This window comes from Bombina bombina, chromosome 1, assembly GCF_027579735.1.
Source record: "Bombina bombina isolate aBomBom1 chromosome 1, aBomBom1.pri, whole genome shotgun sequence".
Lineage (NCBI taxonomy): Eukaryota > Metazoa > Chordata > Amphibia > Anura > Bombinatoridae > Bombina > Bombina bombina.
In genome coordinates this window covers 840155492-840178227 of record NC_069499.1, presented here as the reverse complement: position 1 = coordinate 840178227, position 22736 = coordinate 840155492, and the positions used below count along the sequence as shown (strand labels likewise).

General features: G+C 35.3%; 1 protein-coding gene across 1 annotated transcript in view; it reads right to left on the bottom strand.

Annotated features, from left to right (window-relative positions):
* TAT (tyrosine aminotransferase) overlaps positions 1–16084 on the bottom strand; it is a 38884-nt gene extending 22800 nt beyond the window's left edge. The window contains exons 1-7 of the mRNA XM_053699460.1: positions 15979–16084; positions 13599–13838; positions 12557–12661; positions 11873–11940; positions 8702–8860; positions 2259–2397; positions 997–1049 (exon numbers count right to left, since the gene is read on the bottom strand). Coding sequence (XP_053555435.1) covers positions 997–1049; positions 2259–2397; positions 8702–8860; positions 11873–11940; positions 12557–12661; positions 13599–13836 — 762 coding nt within the window. The 5' untranslated portion in view covers positions 13837–13838; positions 15979–16084. The remainder of the gene's footprint in view (positions 1–996; positions 1050–2258; positions 2398–8701; positions 8861–11872; positions 11941–12556; positions 12662–13598; positions 13839–15978) is intronic.
* Positions 16085–22736: the final 6652 nt, after the last annotated feature.

The window sequence follows — 22736 nt, the reverse complement described above, 5'->3', positions numbered from 1 at the left end:
ACGAAAATTCGAAGATAGAATGTTATATAAACATTCGAAATTCGATTCGAACGAACTAATGTATAAAAATTTGTTTGAAATTTTGAATTTTTAGAAACATTCGCCCATCCCTCCTCCTGAGGTCCTTAAAGCCCTTCAGCCTGATCAGTAAACTATCTTTACTTGTTTATACCTTTAAAAAAAGGCATCATGTTTACTTATTGAATCCCTCATAATGGTTGTTTAAGGGACACTAAATAATTCAAAAGCTATAATCGATATATTGATAGCAAAAACCGCGTAAGAATATGCAGATGATTTTAAAAAAATTAATTAGCTGTTTAAACATTGAAGAAATAAGTGTAAAGTTATAGTTTGTACAATGGGCATAGTCTTGTTGTAACAAAGTTATCCCAGGATAAAAGACGACTCTCTTGAGGCCAGTTAGGGACAGCTATAAAGGAACAGTGTTCCTGGCTTCCAATAATCTGAAGTGTAAACAAGCTGAACATCTGGGAAGCAGAGGTTGGATGTCTTCACCAAATGTTTACTTCAAAGTGAATAAAAAATTGCAGAGTCATAGTGATAAGGGAAAGAGAACTATTGACAGATCATTAGTTAATATAAGCGTCTCCATGGTACATCCAATACCTATATTTTTTATTACAGGTGTGTTTTTTTGGCAACTAAATACACATTAGAAATGTTGTTTTCCTAACACTTGTGAATCTACTTTTACTAGGACTATACTGTTCTGTTGTGTGTGAAATTGCACTGCTGATGGGATTAGTGGTAGTGCTCTGTTGGTCCTGATTGAAAACTCTGTAGTGCGTTTAACCCCTTGGCGGGGTAGTATGTAAGCCATTGATGTATTGTGTAATTTGTAACTCTTTCTTACTCGATTATTGTCAGATGATATCAGGCTGGGGCACCTCTTTGTTACTATTTTTTTTTTGTTTAAACAACTTTAAATAGAAAATTCTACATTAAAAATATTTTAGCAAATTTGGTACTCACCATTTCTCCGTAAATCTCATCAGCTAGTATTGGTACACACTGCCTGGATGCCACTGTAAAGATTGTTAAAATTAGTTGATAAATAATTAAAGGGACATTAAACAATAAATAAATGCTAGCTAGAATGATGTATTCAAATAAAAGATTAGTCTGAGAATAACACGTAGATGTATTTTTTAAAAGTTTTGTTAGATGTTTACATAGTAACAATATAAGTGTAAAGTTTTAGTGTCTATAAAACAATGGGAGCTGCAATGTTGTAACGTAGGTTACCTTCTCTGCTGCGGCCAATTAGGGACAGTTATAAATATATCACTAGAGTGTGTAGCCAATGACTGTGCAGAATATAACAATGTTCTGCACTTCCACATCTAAAAGGTATTGTAAAGCTTGTAATTTCAGAATGGAATTACAGGAAAAAGGGGCAAAACAAATAATGAAAGTCTATTGCAGTGTTGTTTTTATATATACGATTAATCATTTTTATTACAATCTCAAGGTGTTTAATGTCCCTTTAAGTAGTTATACATTTCTAAACGCACATCTATAAACCCATCTGGTGTGCTGCTCTTTTATGACTTATATGATAGTATCTGATCATATTTGTTGAGGGCATTTAGGGACACTTGTGGCAGTGCTTGTGAAGTCTGTAGTGTGTACTATTGTGGAGTTTACACCACAATAGTTATTGTTTACAAAGATAGGTAACGCCTTTAGTACACATTCCCCAGGTTTGCACGATTGTCACTGTTATATTAATATACTTTAATAACATTTAAACCTCTAAATCTCTGCCTGTTTCTAAGCCACTACAGACAACCTCTTCTTACATGCTTTTTTATTAGCTTTTCACAACAGGAGACCACTAATTCGTGTGGGATATATAGATAACATTGTGCTCTCTCCCATTGACTTGTGCAGGACACTGCACTAATTGGCTAAAATGCAAGTCAATAGATAATAAATAAATAGCCATGTGATAAGGGGGCTGTCAGAAGAGGCTTAGATACAAGATAACCACAGAGGTAAAAAGTATATTAATATAACTATGTTGGTTGTGCAAAACTGGGAAATGTGAATAAAGGGATTACCTATCTTTTTAAACTGTCCCTTTAAAAAACAGGAAAGAGAGGCCAAAATAAATACTGCATACATTTTTGCTATGCATAATTAAAGGGACAGGGAAGTCAAAATTAAAATTGCCCAATTCAGATAGAGCTTTAAAATGTACTTCTATTTTCATTTTTTTATAATAAACATACCTGCTAGAATTTTCTGTAAATGTTTCTTATTGAAAACTGATCCACATGGATTTGATGGATTATTGATGATGATACATGCAGTTTTATCATCTACTATAGATTCCATATGTTTCAGATCAATTTCCCAAGATTTCTCGGGCTAAAAAAAAACGAAACAAAACAAGAACATTGGTATCATATACAACTAATTTATATGGTTGCTAAAGGTGTAGTAAAGGACAATTAAATAGGCTTACCATAATTTTTAGAGGTGAAACTGGGACCACCTGCTGCGGTGCCCGTGGGGGTGTGGCGATTACTGGTCCTTTTAAAGTAGTAGCTTTTATGTGCGTAATGTTTCGTGGATACTCTACCCTTCCTCAGTCGAACAAGTGAATCACACAGTTTAAATAGACCATAACACCACCCCCTAGTGAAAAGGCACCATTACGTTGTCATGGTAACCCATACACAACATGAGCAAATAAATCATTCATCTAAATCTCAGATTCTAAATAATGCCAAACATCAGGCATAATTATCAATTTCATAAAATAGTGAAAAGCTTATACATCACAATTTAATATCTGCAGTGTAATATGTGTTTTATGTGTCTAATTAAGGAACAGGCATAAATACAACATTGAATGAAAGAAGTAAAAAAGAAACACATAACTTCTAAAGCTGTTTAAGAGGCTACACTATATCATAATGCAGGAAGATTACAGCCAAAATGCTATCCTGCATGAAGTAAAGCAAGATCCATGCCAAAAATCCTGCCTGTCTGTACTTCCTGGTCATACCCACATGATTCCCCTAAACGTGTATCACCTGTGATGTCACCAGGGGTCGGGGGGGGGGGGTTAAATTACTAGAAAAATAAACCAAGTAGTACTACAAAATTAAAAAACCCTATGCTGCTCACTCAGCCTGTATTACTAAATGTAAACTTTGAAGGACACGAACATTAAGCTAAGCAGAGCTGTATGTAACAAAGTACCAGCATCAAACTATGTTGGAGAGTCACAGTCCAGTCATTTTGAATAATGTGTCTGGGTTGCAGGCGGTCTGAAAGCCGGACACATGATTTGAAACCCGGAGGTGGCAACCTACTAGGACAGAATGAACAACCGGGTGGAACACTGGGACAGCGCCTCCAAACAGGGAGAATCCCAGTAAAAGTGGGACTTCTGGTAAGCCTACAATTAAACACAGTATAATTGCATAATCCAAATGTGTATAAAAAAACAAAGCAATGGCACTTACTCTAAATTTCAAACGAGTAGTAGATTTTTTCTATCAAATTTTAAATTTTCCTAATTGGCCTGCCCACTTTATCACGTGACAGTCATCACCCAATTACAGACTCATATACATGAACTCTTGCACATGCCCAGGAGGAGTTGGGGCCTCATAAAGTGTGTATATAAAAATATAGTGCACAATTTGAAATTGGAAATAAATTGGAAAAAGTCTTAAAAATGACATGCTCTGAATCATGAGTTTCAATTTAACTTTACTGTCCCTTTAAGGACAAGGCATGTATTGGAAGAATCACTAATGTAATAAAGTGATTCACACGACTGTTTAATGGATTTGAGCTTGGGCACCTATTCACCAAGGATGCAAACACCAATTGTATCATCATATTTCCATTTAATACTACTATGGAAAAGAATGATACTGAGTATTTATACACTCGCAGTGGCACACTGTGCTGCTTACTGATGTGAGTTTCTATTCACAGTACCCTGATGAGTACAATGAGTATAAATATGCTGTTCTATATAATGATGATAAGTAATCCGCCATTCACCCACATGACAATCTACCTAGTAAAAGTACTAACCCCTAAATCCGCCAACCCCAACATCGCAAACTACCTAATGTAGTAACCCCTAATCCGCCATTAACCCACATCGCAAAGTACCCATTAAAACTATTAACCCCTAATCCACCATTAACCAACATTGCAACAAACCTTATAAATCTGTTAACCCCTAATCCGCCAACCCCCCACAATGTAAATAACTAATTTAATTACTAAGCCCCCTAACTTAACAACCACTAAATTAACCCCAAATTACATAAAATAATAAAATACTAAATTATAATTAAAATTAAAAATCCTAACAGTACTTATAAAAATAAACCTAAGATTAAATTAAAATAAACTAATGCTAAACTACCAATAAAAGGGCTTTTTGTAGGGCAATGCCCTAAGTTAAACAGCTTTTTTGCATTTAAAAAAAATTCTAAGTCCCCCCTAACAGTAAAACCCACCACCCACCAAGCCCCCAAAATAAATAAACCTAACACTAAAAAAAACTAAACTACCATTAGCCCTACAGGGGCATTTGTATGGGCATTGCCCTTAAAAGGGCATTCAGATCTTACGATTGCCCATTAAAACCCTAGTCAAAAAAAAAAAAATCCTAACTCTAACCCCCAAATAGGTACTCACTGTTTCTGAAGTCCGGCGGAGAAGGTCCTGTTCCAGGCGGTGAAGTCTTCTTCCAAGTGGCCGACTTTTTCTTCCAAGCAGGGACCACTTCTTTCTTCATCCAGGACCAAGATGGCGTGGAACGGAGATGAGCACGGAGCAGGACCGGCGACCTCAGAGCCATGGAGCGTGAAGGATCCTCTTCGTACGATCGCTGCCGTACACTGAATAGTAAATTCAAGGTACGCGTTTAAATATGGCGTCCCTTGAATTCCTATTGGCTGATTTGATTCTTCAAATTCAAATCAGCCGATAGGATGAGAGCTACTGAAATCCTATTGGCTGTTCAAATCAGCCAATGGCTCCGCAGTCGCCGGTCCTGCTCCGCACTCATCTCGGCTCCGTGCCGGCTTGGTCCTGGATGAAGAAGGAAGTGGTCCCCGCTTGGAAGAAGATGTCGGCTGCTTGGAAGAAAACTTCACCGCCTGGAACAGGACCTTCTCCGCCGGACTTCAGGTACAGTGAGCACCTATTTGGGGGTTAGACTTATGTTTAGGGGGTTTTTAATTTTTAGATTAGGGATTTATTGGGCACTCTTAAAAGAGCTGAATGCCCTTTTAAGGGCAATGCCCATGCACATGCCCCTTTAGGAGCAATGGGTAGTTTAGGATTTTTTAGTGTTAGTTTTTTTCATTTTGGGGGGTTTGTTGGGTGGTGGGTTTTACTGTTAGAGGGGGGACTTAGAATTTTTTTAAGTTAAAAGAGTTGTTTAACTTAGGGCAATGCCCTATAAAAGGCCATTTTAAGGGCTATTGGTAGTTAAGTATTAGATTAGGTTTTTTTTTTTTTTTGGTTTTTTTTTAATTTTCATAGGGATTAGTTTTAATTTTTTTATTTTTGATCATTTGGTTTATGTAACTTAGCATTTTTTAATTTAGGTAATTGGGGTTAATTTAGGGGGTGTTAGGTTAGGGGGTTTAGTAATTTAATAACGGCTAGATTACGAGTTTTGCGTTATGAGCGGCTCGGTACTAACTTGCAATTTATTTCCACCGCTTACCTCCCTATAGCGCTACTATTACAGGTTTGCAAAAACCCGGCGTTAGCAGGCAATGTGGCAGCATTGAGCTCCATTGAGCTCCATACCGCACCCAAATACCAGCGCTGCTTTGAGCTGGTTTTACGTGCTCATGCACGATTTCCCCATAGACAATAATGGGGAGAGCCGACTAAAAAAATCCTAACACTTGCAATAAAGGAGCGTAAACCTCCGTAATGCAGCCCCATTGATTCCTATGGGGAAAGAAAAGTTATGTTTACACCTAACACCCTAACATAAACCCCGAGTCTAAACACCCCTAATATGCCGCCCCCGACATCGCCACCACCTACATTACACGTATTAACCCCTAATCTGCTGCCCCCGACACCACCGACACCTACATTACAGTTATTAAGCCCTAATATGCTGTCCTTCAATGTCGTCGCCACCTACATTACACTTATTAACCCCTAATCTGCCGCCCCCGACATCGCCACCACGTACCTACACTTATTAACCCCTAATCTGCCGCCCCCAATGTCGCTGCCACTATACTAAAGTTATTAACCCCTAAACCTAACCCTAAGTCTAACCCTAACCTAACCCTAACACCACTAACTTTAAGATAATTAAAATAAATCTAAATAAAAATTACAATTAATACCTAAATAATTCCTATTTAAAACTAAATACTTACCTGTAAAATAAACCCTAAGCTAGCTACAATATAACTAACATTACATTGTAGGTCATTTTAACTAAGTTTGTATTTATTTTAACTAGGTAGACTAGTTAGTAAATAGTTATTAACTATTTACTAACTACCTAGTTAAATAAATACAATTTTACCTGTAAAATAAAACCTAACCTGTCTAACACTGTTCCAATCAGCTAATAGAATGCAAGCTCAATCCTATTGGCTGATTGGATCAGCCAATAGGATTAAAGATCAATCCTATTGGCTGATTGCATCAGCCAATAGGATTTTTTTCAACTTTAATTCCGATTGGCGGATAGAATTCTATCAGCCAATCGGAATTCAAGGGACGCCATCTTTGATGACATCCCTTAAAGGAACCTTCATTCTTCAGTAGCCGTCGAAAGAAGAGGATGCTCCCCGCCGGATGTCTTGAAGTCGCTCCGCATCGGAAAGATGAAGATAGAAGATGCTGTCTGGATGAAGACTTCTGCCCGCCTGGAGGACCACTTCTTGCCGCTTGGATGAAGACTTCTCCCGGCTTAGTTTAGGCTAGGGTTTTTTTTTTATTTTGGGGGGCTTATTTTATTTAGGTGTAATTCGTTTAAATATTTGATAATTTCTTTTTTATTATGTGTAATTTAGTGTTTATTATTTTTTGTAATTTAGTTAATTGTATTTAATTAATGTAATTGATTTAATTGTAGTGTAATGTTAGGTGTTAGGGTAAGACAGGTTAGGTTTTATTTTACAGGTGAATTTGTATTTATTTTAACTAGGTAGTTAGTAAATAGTTAATAACTATTTACTAACTAGTCTACCTAGTTAAAATAAATACAAACTTAGCTGTGAAATAAAAATAAAACCTAAGATAGCTACAATGTAACTATTCGTTATATTGTAGCTGGCTTAGGGTTTATTTTACAGGTAAGTATTTAGTTTTAAATAGGAATTATTTAGGTATTAATTGTAATTTTTATTTAGATTTATTTTAATTATGTTAAAGTTAGTGGGTATTAGCTAAACTTAGGGTTAGGTTTAGGGGTTAATAACTTTAGTATAGTGTCAGAGATTTTGGGGCAGCAGATTAGGGGTTAATAACAGTAATGTAGGTTGCGGCGATGTTAGGGACAGCAGATTAGGGGTTAATAACTAGTGTTTGCAATGTGGGAGTACGGCGGTTTAGGGGTTAATATGTTTATTATAGTGGCGGCGATGTCGGGAGCGACAGATTAGGGGTTAATAATTTTATTTTAGTGTTTGTGATTAAGGAGGGCCTCGGTTTAGGGGTTAATAGGTAGTTTATGGGTGTTAGTGTACTTTGTAACAGTTTAGTTATGAGTTTTATGTTACGGCTTTGTAACATAAAAGCCATAACTACTGACTTTCAGTTTACGGTACGTATCTTGTAGTTATTGGCTGTACCGCTCACTTTTTGGCCGGACAGGCAAACTCGTAATACCGGTGGATACTATGGAAGTCCCATTGAAAAAGGACTTTTTGAAAGCTGCGGTAGTTACGTTGCGTTACGGCCAAAAAAGTGTGCGGTACAGATATACCTGCAAGGCTCGTAATGCCAGCGGTAGTGAAAAAGCATCGTTATGAGGCTTTTTCACTCATAACGCAAAACTCGTAATCTAGCCGTTAGTTATTTGCATTGTGGGGGTTTGGAGGATTAGGGGTTAATAGATTTATTAATATTATTGCGTTGTGTGGGTTTGGCAGAGTAGGGGTTAATAGTTTTATTTGGTTTATTGCGTTGTGGGTTAATGGCGGATCAGGGGTTATTAGACTCACACTCTGAGGTGGTGGATTGAAATCACCCTGAGAACTTGAGATGATTGATAGTCCCTTCTCTAGCGCAATTGGACAGGGACAACTTGCCTGTTCAGAACCTTGTCCACATTGCTGTACATAGGGCACACAGGTGCACGCCTATGTATAGATTGGCTTTTACAGGGCTCCAGCACTTGGGCCCTTATGCCACGCACAAGCTTAACCAATGGTAGTTCTGCCCCTGGTATGAGTAGAGAAATGTGAAGCAATGCAAGCAAAGACTTGTACCTAAAAATATACAACTTTTTTTGTAAAACTAGAAATCTATATTTAACAGAAACACTATCTGTAAAACTAAAGACAATCCTCTTAAACATATAATAAAAAATTAGGATTTTCTGAAATTCCTTTATGTAATTTTACCTTAAATTTTAGTAAATGTGATATTTATAGTGGACCGGTGACTGAGGAATCACTAGAACACACTGCTTTAGTAAAAAACTCACCATTAAGTTGTATAATTTTACTTCAATCCCCAGAGACAGCGCCAAAGTCTTGTAAAGAGAGAATCCTGGACGTGGAACCAAGATGTTCTGACCTGGGTTGGCTAAGACAGCCAAAGCAAGTTCAATAGCCTGACTGCAGCCGCTTGTAAGGATAATATCCTAAAGAAAGATTTTTATGGTTATTAAAAGTACTGAACAATTGCCACGTCCCAATGAATAGAGATTCCCACAACGGTATAGTGAAATACAGTAGTTTGAACAAACTTTATATTATAAGCCAATATTTTTAAATGAATATAAGTTTGTAATGCAATAATGAAGCTAAGATTTGGCAAATTAGTGGCGGCCGCCAATAACTGCAAGACTGGAAGTAAAAGGTTTCATAATTTGAGTAATAAATTAGAGAAGTGGAGAAATTCCAAAATTAAACTGCCCAAATAAATATATCATAATATATTGTTTTCTGGGGTGGGGAGTTTAATTTTTAATTGTTCCTGTTTTTTTTATTTTTTTAATACAGGTGGCCCTCGTTTTACAACGGTTCAATTTACACCGTTTCAGAATAACAACCTTTTTTCCCAGTCATGTGACTACTATTGAAAAGCATTGAGAAGCAGTGCATTTATTAAAATAGCCAGTAGGTAGAGCTGTCCGCTTGTGTTGCAGCAAAGCCAAGCAAGCTGAAATTAATCAGTTTAACCAGACCTGAGCTATCAAGCAGATTTCAAAGGAACAAGTTCTTCCGGTCTATAAATCAGTCCAGATTGAAATGCATAGAAATAACTGTTTGCAGAAAAATGCAAGTGAAGTCTGTGTTGTGTGATTATTTTGTTAGGTTTATAATGCTGTTTAGCAATTTCTTTTGTTCATTTAACTTAGTTTAATTTTATATTCTGTGTTGTGTGATTATTTTATTAGGTTTATAATGCTGTTTAGCATTTAAAGTCTTCATTTCAAAGCTTTAAAAATAATGTATTAGATGTTACTTATGACAATTTTGAGAGGGGCCTGGAACCTAACTCCCTCACTTCCCATTGACTTAAATTATAAACTGGGTTTCAATTTACAACGGTTTTGATTTACAACCATTCCTTCTGGAACTTAACCCCGGCGTAAACTGAGGGCTACCTGTATTATAAAAGCAACTAAGAAGATTATACAATATTTGTATAAGTTGGTCCATGGTCTTTGTGAGAATGTAATGTTTTTGTCATGCATAGTTTGAGCTTTAAGTCCTTTTTAATAGAATTCTTTATAAACAGCATGTTAGTTACACATATTAAAATTAACTTTATTCAGTGTGCATGATAATCCATTGTGCACTAACTAATTTTTGAGTGCTGAACCCTTACTGATCTGAATCTTGGGAACCCCTGCACTGCAGCTGTCTTAATTAAATTGCAGTCTGTCTCCTTTGTTGGCACAAAGAGGGTTAATAGCATGTTAGGGATCTTTTTAATATACCATAATATACCATATGACTCAACATTAAAGGGCCATTATACACTCATTTTTTCTTTGCATAAATGTTTTGTAGATGATCTATTTATAAAGCCCATAAAGTTTTTTTTTTTTTAAATTTATAATTTTGCTTATTTTTAAAGAACATTGCTCTGATTTTCAGACTCCTAACCAAGCCCCAAAGTTTTATGTGAATACCGTCAGCTACCTTCTCCAGCTTGCTCCTGTTTGTGTAAAGGGTCTTTTCATATGCAAAAGTAGGGGAGGGGGGAGTGTCTTATTTCCCACTTGCAGTGGGCTTTCCAGCTGCCTTTTCAACAGAGCTAAACTGAGAGCTTCTAAGTATGTTTTTAAACAATTTTATACTGGATTTTTATATCAGTATCTGTGCATCTTATTCTTTATAGTAGTGTCTATTACATGCAGTTATATGAAAATGAGTGTATACTGTCCCATTAACATTTGAGTGAGTTTCCACAATCTAAAATAGGGTTTTATATATATATATATATATATATATATATATATATATATATATATATATATATATATATATATATATATATATATTATTCTTTATTTATAAAGCGCTGACAGATTCCCCAGCGCTGCCCATTGGTACAAGGATAACAGTACAGTGGAGAAACAATACGATAAGACACAAAATTTTACAGACAAATACAGGGGGAATTGAGGGCTCTGTTCCCGTGGGAACTTACAATCTAGATGATATATATATATATATATATATATATGTTGTCATAGTAATTATGAGTGTAGTAACCACTTGATTTGTTATTGGGGTTATTGATCCACGTGTCTCTGAACTAAAAAAAAAAAAAAGGAATCAAGATATATGGGAGAACTGAGTGAATGTAAAAATAGGTGATATTTTGTGAATTTCTATATAGGATGACTTTTGGTTGATTTTATTTTTGTCTTATTTCTTTTTAAAAGATTGCTACACTGAGGGAGTTTTGGCAGGGATTGGGAAATAAAATGTATGTTAATATTTGTATTGTTAATTATTTTAAGCCTACTCATTACCTGCATAAAGTGCATAATGACACAAATAATTGAATTGTAAATGTGAGTTGTATATTCAGTTACATTCAAACACAGTAACAAGTTTATGAGTTTTTAAAAAAAAAAAATTATAATCTATTTTTAATTTGAGAGTTACCTTAAAGGGACATGAAACCCAAACATTTTCTTTCATGATTCAGACAGAACTTACAGTTTTAAACAACTTTTTGATTACGTCTATTATCAAAATTTGCTCCATTCTTTTTGTTTCCTTTGTTGAAGGAGCACCAATGCAGTACTGCTAAACTCATCATGTGAACCAATCACAAGAGGCATATATGTACATCTACAAATTACCAGCTAGCTCCAAGTGGTGCATTGCTGCATCTGAACCTACCTAGGTGTGCTTTTCAGCAAAGAATGATAAAACAAAAAAGCAAATTTGATAATCAAAATACATTGGAAAGTTGTTTAAAATTACATCCCCTAATCTGAAACAGAAAAGTTTCATTTTGAATTTACTGTCCCTTTAAGTATAAATGTGAGTATAATGTAATATGGTCTTGGTCAACCCCAACATTAGTGATCCAAAAAGTAGTTAGGGCACCTCTGGATGTTTTTTTCCATGATAGATGGAGTTATGATTGTAATCAGTTTAGGTTCGTAATAAATATTATGTCCTACCTTGGCTTCCAATGGAGCTTCTGGACAGGTGTAATACTTTGCAATTACTTCCCGGCTTGACTGGTAACCTAACAAAGATGCAATAAAGGGAAATAGTGAGGAGAAAAAAAAATATGGCTGTATACATGATTAGATAAATAGCTATTTTGCTGTGATGACAGGATTTTTTAATTAAAGGGACAGTCTACACCTTAGTCATCTTAAAGTCTTACCTTAAATTAAGATGCAAATAGCCTCTTGCACCTTTTCTATATCATGCAGCAGGAATGGTAAAAAAGTTATTTTAAAATTAATATTGTTTCTGGCCACTTTAAAATGGCTGACAAGTTTTGCCCACTGATGACATCACGATCTGGGCTGCGGATGCCGTCCCATAACAAAAGGCTCACTAGTTGGATTCAACAGACCGTCAATGCTATTCAGCAGAGTGCCTAGATGTGGCCCAGATCATGATGTCATCAGTGGGTGGAGCTTGGCAGCCATTTCAAACTGGAGATAAACTATATTAATTTTAAAATAACTGTTTTACCATTCCTGCTGCATGATATAGAAAGGGTGCTGGAGGCTATTTGCAGCTTAATCTAAGGTAAGACTTTACGATGACTAAGGTGCAGACTGTCCCTTTAAATGTAAGGGAGGAAGACAGATGTTCATACATAAGAAACATCTGATTCACAAACTTACCTATACTTGGAGCATAACCATTATATTTCTGTGAGTCAATAGCTTCTTTCATTGCTCTGGTGACTTCATCATCAGTGGGAAGATTTCCAAATATGGTGGGATCACCTAGAAAAGTAATAGCACCACAGAGAGAAATGTTTTACCTATAAGTTTTATCTAACCATCTGCAATTGTAAATTTATTTTACTGGTAGTATGTGAAGTGCTACAGCATGTGTTAAAGGGACACTAAACCCAATTTTATTTATTTCATGATTCAGATAGAGCATGCAATTTTAAGCAACTTTCTAAATTACTCCTATTATCATTTTTTCTTCGTTCTCTTGCTATCTTTATTTAAAAAGCAGGAATGTGATCCATAGGAGCCAGCCCATTTTTGGTTGAGAACCTGGGTTATGCTTGCTTATTGGTGAGTAAATGTAAGCCTCCAATAACCAAGCACTATCCATGGTGCTGAACCTAAAATGGACTGGCTGCTAAGATTTACATTCCTGCTTTTAAAATAAAGAGAGCAAGAGAACGAAGAAAAATTGATAAGAGTAAATTAGAAAGTTGCCTTAAAATTGCATGCTCTATCTGAATCATGAAAGAAAAAAATTGGGTTCAGTGTCCCTTTAAGAGTGGTTTGTATTCTCTGGCAAGATTTTACAGCCAAGGGAAACATATGGGGAAAATAATGTGGAGTTATTTTTTAACTGCAGCATGGCATGTGGTCAATCCACACAACATTAAACATTCTGGCATAATATGTAGCATTTTAATGTCTTTAAGGTCTTATCTTCTCCAGGGTTTCTACGTGACAGTATAGTTTACAGTCTATCTGCAGTTTCTTGTCAAAAGACCACAGAGAAGGCAAGACATTTAAATCCCAATACATTACTTTTCCCTTGCTTTAGGATATACATGCTTAAATATTGTTATAAGCACTATTTTCAGAAGCTGTCCATTATTTTTAATAAAATAGTATAAGCAAGCAAATCATTTAAAGACCATAATAAGGTTGTGTTTTCAACGGTAATGAATAAATTGAAGCTGAATCTGACCTATAGACAAAGCAATCATCTGTTTGGCAGGGTTGGGTTTAGCAGTCATGGTGTCCACAATGGCCCTGATTGGATTGAAGGTTTTCTTTGACATGTCTGATGCCCTCACTGCCCATCTTGGCTTCCTGTTCTTGAACTTTTCTACGGTGTTTGTTCCTTGAATATTTACGAGGACATCAAGGACTTTTGGATGGGCTGCTGAGCCATTTACCTGGATGATGTAAGAGTCGGTCTGCATGACTGCAGCCAGTAGCAAACAATCAGTACTTCAAATTCGTGTTATCTTAAATACCCTAATATGAAGTATATGCGCTATTGTGACAATAATCTCAGAAATATAGAACTCATGTTAAGTATTAAAGGGACAGTCAAGTCCAAAATAAACTTTCACGATACAGATAGATCATGCAATTTTAAACAACTTTCCAATTTACGTTTATCACCAATTTTGCTTTCTTTTCTTGGTATTCTTAGTTGAAAGTCAAAACTAGATAGGGTCATATGCTAATTTTTTATACCTTGAAGGCCACCTCTAATTTGAATGCATTTTGACAGTTTTTCACCACTAGAGGGCATTAGTTCATGTGTGTAACATAGATAACATTGTGCACATGGAGTTACCTAGGAGTCAGCACTAATTGGCTAAAATGCAAGTCTGTCAAAAGAACTGAAATAAGGGGGCAGTTTGCAGAGGCTTAGATACAAGATGATCACAGAGGTAAAATGTGTATTATTATAAATGTGTTGGTTGTGCAAAACTGGAGAATGGGTAATAAAGGGATTATCTATCTTTTTAAACAACAAAAAATCTGGTGTTGTCTGTCCCTTTCAGTCTTATTTACATATCAGCTTTCACAAGGGCACAAAAGAGAAACATAAGGTGCAATAAAATTATAATGGACTAAAAGTAAATCTAAAAAACCCCCAAAAAAGCTGTTGAGAGTTTCTGCTTTTCCTCAGATTTGAAGTCATATATTATGCTCAGGATAACCTGGTCGCACATCTCCTGACACTGCTGACTGGGTGCAAAAATCTGCTAGAGATTAGTCACAAATATAATAAAACATATATATATATATATATATATATATATATATACACACACACACAAAACTACCAAAGAATATGGCTGGCACTCGGGAACACAAACTAGCAAATGCTATAAAGCATAGTTCCAGCTATCGGAGGTGATAAACTACTTGCCTTTGGGTCCTAACCTCACCTCTCCTTACAAGCTTCTAACAAAAGGGTTTTTCTACATAATTCAACATTAGAGTTTATTTTTGTAGATAAATAATTTGATAAGCTTTTGTGATCAACCGAATGTTTGCTAATTGCATCCATAGAAGGGGCACACATGTCACTGGTACAAGATGTACATCCCATGTCCTGGGCAGGGTCTGAAGAAGGGGTCTGTGAACCCCTGAAACATCACCATTTAATAAATATTAATTTATTTTCTAAATCCAGTGAGTGCAGTCCCTGCTTGGATCTGAAAATCTGGATCCGGTGTATATCCTTGTGGATTCTAAAATAAAAGTAGGCACTCAGAGAAAGAATCCAACACCTGTATTATAAAAGGTGTTGGATTCTTTCTCTGAGTGCCTACTTTTATTTGAGAATCCACATGGATATACACCAGATCCGAATTTTCAGATGCTATACATTATATATATATCCACTAATTATAAACTTTTGGTCAACCCCTAATTTAGGAGAATTAGATAAGATAAAAACAACTGATATTATTTTATTTTAAAAGCTGTGTTTTATATTGAAAGATAATGCAGTATAATATCCAGTGAAATAGATATTTATTGCAATACTTCAGTGTGCTGGCAGTTATCACAACTCACAAAATATGCCAAGCTTATTTTTATACTAGATTTATAGGTGATGTCATTTAATTTGAAATCCCTTTTTTTATCTTACTACTGCATTTATTAATTTAACAGAAAATGCTAAGATTCAATATATTTTAATTATAATCAATATTGAAGAATAGTTAAAATATTGCAAGGCAGAACATTATAAAATAATGCACTTATTTGAATACTTATAAATGGTTTCTGCACTTTAAGCACGTTCATCAACTAAAAAAACTCAGATTAAAAAAATGCAAAAATGTGATTCAAAATAAATAATAAAATAGAGAAAGGATTATTCCAAAAATATACATATCAAGTATAGTAACTTTATTGATATGAGTAAAAAGAAACCTAAAATGACAAAATTCATATATTTTTTGTGTATTCTGATGCTATACAAAAGCCTAGCTTCATAAAATAATATGATCTTATTCCTGCATTTTTGTTTATTTTTAAAAAATGTGTTGAACAAGTTTATATTAAATGAATGAGAGAGCAGTGATTTACTTTACCTTTTGCTGTTATGGATAAATTCTCAGTAGTCGTAAAACTCTTGTTATCTTTCTGTATCCTTCTACACAGCTATCCAGATGAATCACAAATCAGGCATCAACTGTTCATAAAATAGTCACAAAAAATGGGTGTTGGACCTAAATGAAAATAACTATTGGTTGAAAAAGAGGGCAGTGTCCCTAGGGAAGTACATCCCTCTTAATTTTTTGTACCATACTGAACTGATTTTGTAGACATTCCGAACAATTAACCCTTCAAATATAACAATGAATAAAGCTATTTGAATGCTCTTCTCTGACAGAATATAAACAAGTCTATTATTATTATTATCTCTCTCTCTCTCTCTCTCTCTCTCTCTCTCTCTCTCTCTCTCTCTCTCTCTCTCTCTATCTCTCTCTCTCTCTCTCTCTCTCTCTCTCTCTCTCTCTCTCTCTCTCTCTCTCTATATATATATATATATATATATATATATATATAAATAAACAGTAATTATACACTGCAATGAATTTAATGCATTGCAGTTAATAAAGCATATTGAACTTTAAAGGGACAGTCTAGGCCAAAATAAACTTTCATGATTCAGATGGAGCATGTAATTTTAAACACTTTTCCAATTTACTTTTATCACCAATTTTGCTTTGTTCTCTTGGTATTCTTAGTTGAAAGCTTAACCTAGGAGGTTCATATGCTAATTTCTTAGACCTTGAAGCCCACCTCTTTCAGATTGCATTTTAACAGTTTTTCACCACTAGAGGGTGTTAGTTCACATATTTCATATAGATAACACTGTGCTTGTGCACGTGAAGTGATCTGGGAGCTGGCACTGATTGGCTAGACTGCAAGTCTGTCAAAAGAACTGAAAAAAGGGGCAGTTTGTAGAGGCTTAGATACAAAATAATCACAGAGGTTAAAAGTATATTATTATAACTGTGTTGGTTATGCAAAACTGGGAAATGGGTAATAAAGGGATTATCTATCTTTTAAAACAATAAAAATTCTGGTGTAGACTGTCCCTTTAACTGAAGTTCAAAACTGCAGATTAAAGGGAAATGAAAGCCAAAAATGTTCTTTCATGACAGAACATACAATTTTACTTCTATTATCTAATTTGCCTAATTCTTTGTTTCCCCTTAGTTGAAGGAGCAACAATGAACTACTGGGAGCTAGCTGAACACATTGTGTGAGCCAATAACATGAGGCATATATGTGCTGCTACCAATCAGCAGATCCCGAGCCTACCTAGGTATTGATTTTCAACAAAGGAGAACAAAACAAATTAGGTGATAGAAGTAAATTGGAAAGTTATTTAAAACCACATATTATATCTGAATCAAAAGAATGAAAGAAAACATTTGGGTTTCATGTCCCTTTAAATATACTGGTAAGTAATTTCCCTCTGCATCAGCTACCCCTATCATGTCCCTGCCAATCAGATGCCGTACCACTGGCCCCTATTGAAAACAAAGAGCTTGCAGATCAAAATATCGATAGTTGCAGTGTCACAGGCTGTACATACAATACTATCTATTCCCATTACCGTTTTAAATGAATGTTTTATCTTAAAACAATGGCTGTCTAATGTCATTTATTTTGTAATGAAATGGTTTTTCAAGAGACATCAGACATATTCATACCCACAGATTTCATGCTTTGTACAATACAAAAATATCTTACATAAGTGAAATCTCAGACATTTCTGCCTGCACAGGTCAAATGAAACTAATATTTTCAAAAATGTTCATCTTTACAAACTAACATAAGAATTTTAGAACATTTAAAAGCATTGGTCTATTATTTGAACATTTGCGGCAATAGCATCAAACAAAAATAAACAAAACAAAACCCTTCCACTAAATAAATAGTTACCTTACTGAAGTTACGCAGATGATCCACTTACCAATAACAAAAAGAAAGGCAAACAATTTGTTTATTTAGGCCTCAGAACATTTCATACTTGTGTAAGAAATAATGTACTATGTATAAAATATTATTAATATCATTTATTTGTATTGTATTCACACAGATTTTAATAATGTATATATTTATTGTATTTATAAGCCAGCAATTAAGCCAAACAATAGGTGCTTCCTTAAATAATAATCTAATAATCCTATATAATAAAAGGCCAACGGCTAGATTTAGAGTTCTGCCGCCAAAGGGGTGCGTTAGCTACGCATGCTTTTTTTCTCCCGCACCTTTTAAATACCGCTGGTATTTAGAGTTCACAGAAGGGCTTCGTTAGGCTCCAAAAAAGGGAGCGTAGAGCATATTTACCGCCACTTCAACTCTCGATACCAGCGGTGCTTACGGACGCGGCCAGCTTCAAAAACGTGCTCGTGCACGATTCCCCCATAGGAAACAATGGGGCTGTTTGAGCTGAAAAAAAACCTAACACCTGCAAAAAAGCAGCGTTAAGCTCCTAACGCAGCCCCATTGTATCCTATGGGGAAACACTTCCTAAGTCTGCACCTAACACCCTAACATGTACCCCGAGTCTAAACACCCCTAGCCTTACACTTATTAACCCCTAATCTGCCGCCCCCGCTATCGCTGACCCCTGCATATTATTATTAACCCCTAATCTGCCGCTCCATACACTGCCGCAACCTACATTATACCTATGTACACCTAATCTGCTGCCTCTAACACCGCCGACCCCTATATTATATTTATTAACCCCTAATCTGCCGCCCCCAACGTCGCCTCCACCTACCTACACTTATTAACCCCTAATCTGCTGACCGGAGCTCGCCGCTACTCTAATAAATGTATTAACCCCTAAAGCTAAGTCTAACCCTAACACTAACACCCCCCTAAGTTAAATATAATTTAAATCTAATGAAATAAATTAACTCTTATTAAATAAATTAATCCTATTTAAAGCTAAATACTTACCTATAAAATAAACCCTAATATAGCTACAATATAAATTATAATTATATTGTAGCTATTTTAGGATTAATATTTATTTTACAGTCAACTTTGTAATTATTTTAACCAGGTACAATAGCTATTAAATAGTTAATAACTTTTTAATAGTTACCTAGTTAAAATAATTAAAAAATTACCTGTAAAATAAATCCTAACCTAAGTTACAATTAAACCTAACACTACACTATCAATAAATAAATTAAATAAACTACCTACAATTATCTACAATTAAACCAAACACTACACTATCAATAAAAAAATTAAATAAACTACCTACAATTATCTACAATTAAACCTAACACTACACTATCAATAAATAAATTAAATAAACTACCTACAATTATCTACAATTAAACCTAACACTACACTATTGTGGTATACCTTTAACTCTAACTCCTCCTATGTGATCTCCTTCCTATTTAAGGACTACCTGTTGCATTCATTTACTGCCTGATTATTGAAGTCATACCTACTCTGATGTAGCTATTCCTATTTCAGGTCTCCTATCACTCGTATTCTGTGCTAAGTATCGTTCCAATATTTACTTTTGTTACCTTTTGAATCTCATATGTTTTTGTGCAACTTTGTTATTACCGAGTCTGGATCACTGAACGGCCGGATCTACTTTTTTACCGCTACCCGGAAGTAAGCCGCATTCACACACGCTGCCTGTCCCAGACACGGATCTCCCAATGCGGTAACGGAACACTCACGGACCTTAAGGTGGTAACGTACACGAACCAAACTAAAGCCTTTAAGCTTCTTACCTGCATATTGTTGTCACCATTCTGAATTATTGGGCAAATCCTATTATCTGCAATATCCATTACAAACAAACAATGTGTGTCTGCGGAGTGTCTGAACCTGTAAATATTTAAGGATGTGTGTGATTGCGTGAAGTAAAGGAGTTCTATTTTTGTTACTATCATTACTGATTCAGACCATGTCAGTATATCTACTCCTTCCGTGGCATCCTTTCGATATATATTGAACATATGATATGTATCTCATTATTATATCCTTATCTTTATTAACACATAAGTTTGTAGTTAATACTAAAATTCATCATATATTAAATGTCTCATATTGTTTAATCAGGCTACATAGAAGTTGTTTTCTGATTAATACAAAAAAGAGCAACAAGCTCTAATTTTAGGGCTAACCTTCATAACTATTGCCATAAATACTTGTTTCCTGATTTACAAAGCTCACAATACCACATAATAATCAGGCCCAAAAGACAATCAAAATCTTTTTTGATTGGAATATTTACTATTATGGATCCTAATGAAATAAAGAAGGAGTTTAATAATGTCTATCTCAAACTTGATTATTTGGCAAGAGCAGTAACTGAAGTGCAAACTGAAAATGCTGCACTTAAAACTATAGTTAAAGATTATGTTTCACAAAAACCTCATGATCCACCTGAACCTCATATTAATTATCCACAACCTTTCTCAGGGAAACGTTCTGAGTTCAGGGAATTTAAGAATGCCTGTAACTTATTATTCTCCCTTAGACCTAAGACTTATCACACTGAGCGCATTAAAGTATGTACCACAATATATTTTTTACAAGGTGAACCTAGGACTTGGGCTAATAGGTTTTTTGAAAACAATAACCCTATCCTAGATTCATTACAGGATTTTTTTTCTCCTTTGACTAGTCTATATCAAGACTCAAATACTCAAATAAATGCTGAAACGAGATTAAGGTCTTTAAAACAGGGAAAGAGAAATGTGGAGGATTATACCACTGAGTTTCAGATGTGGGCAGAGGACTCTCAGTGGAATGAAATCAGTTTAAAGAATCAATATCGTCTGGGGTTGTCTGAATCACTCAAAGATGAACTTTCACGTCTGGAGATCCCTGATACTCTTGAGGGGCTTATCAAATTAAGCACCTCTTTGGATCGACGTTTGAGAGAAAGGAGAGCAGAGAGGGCCTCTTATGATACCCCATCCAGGAAACCTTACCAAGTCACCACAAGCCATGACAGAGCTCATGGCAGTGCTACCCCCATGGAGATTGGAGTTCTTAGAGGACCTCTGCCACCAGAGGAAAAAATTAGAAGGAGGTTGGAAAACCTCTGTTTATACTGTGCTCACAAGGAACATTCAGTATCCACTTGTCCTATGTTAAAAAAACAAAAGAATGGTAAGACAATAACCAGTGACTTTATTTACAGCATTACAAATGATACCCATATGACTTTGTCCATTTCTTTACAGTGGGACCAGAAAAATATCCAAACCAAGGCATTAATTGATTCAGGAGCATCTGGCAATTACATTGATTCCACCTATGTATATAAAAATAAAATACCAGTTATATGCAAACAAAACCCTGTCTCCATTAAGTTAATAGATGGTTCATTCATAGAACAAGGACCTATCACACATCATACTGTTCCCCTGCTTGTAACATCATTCCAAGGACACACTGAATATTTATCCTTCTCATATCCATACATCAGCATACTCTCATCTTAGGGTATCCTTGGTTGAAGAAACACAACCCAAACATAAATTGGGTTTCAAGTAAGGTAACATTAGATTCTGCCTTTTGTTCAAAGACTTGTTACCCACATCAAACCATAGCGTCACTTGATAATGGTTTACCCTCGTGTTATCAGGATTTGGCAGAAGTATTCAATTTAAAAGAGGCAGAAAACCTTCCACCCCATAGGGATTTTGACTGCCCTATCGATATAATACCTGGTTCTAAAATCCCTCATGGTAAGATCTATCCTCTCTCTCAAGAGGAACTTCAATATATTAGAAATTACCTAGACGAAAATTTACGGAAGGGATTTATTTCACACTCCACATCCCCTGCAGCTGCAGGAATGTTTCTAGTAAGAAACAAGGATGGTACCATAAGACCTATTATTGATTATAGGGCATTGAATAACATCACAATAAAAAACAGATACCCTTTACCTTTAATACCAGAACTTTTGGAGCGTCTAACTGGTGCCACTATTTACAGCAAACTAGATTTAAAGGGGGCTTATAATTTGATTAGAATCAAAGAGGGTCACGAATGGAAGACGGCATTCCGGACTAGATATGGCCTTTTTCAGTATAATGTAATGCCTTTCGGTCTGAGTAATGCCCCAGCAACTTTTCAGTTTTTTATAAACGAGATATTCCGAGACCTGATTGACGTTTGTGTCATAATATACCTTGATGACATCCTAATTTATTCTAGAACACCACAGGAACATGAAAAACATGTACGCTGGGTATTAACTCGTTTAAAAGAACACAAATTATATGCTAAATTGGAAAAATGTTCTTTTCATGTTACAGAAATAAAATTCTTGGGTTACATCATCAGTCCCAACAAAATACAAATGGATCCGGAGAAGGTATCAGCAATTTTGAATTGGCCTACTCCCACTTCAACAAAATCTGTACAACGATTCATTGGTTTTGCGAACTTTTATAGAAAGTTTAATTAAAAAATTTTCTTCAATCGTTAAACCATTAACAGCACTTACTAGTGAAAAACAAAGATTTAAATGGACAGAATCCGCAAGTCAAGCTTTCAACAAGTTGAAAGAATATTTTACCACAGCACCCATCTTAGCTATGCCAGACTTTGATTTAGAATTTATTCTTGAAGTAGATGCATCTGACTCAGGTATCGGTGCAGTATTATCACAACAGGATAAAAACATGACTGAGATTCATCCTATTGCTTTTTATTCGAAGATGTTGACTAGCGCTGAGAAAAACGATAGCATAGGAGATAAAGAACTTCTAGCTATAAAACGTGCCCTAGAACACTGGAGACATTTATTAGAAGGTTCCAAACTGCC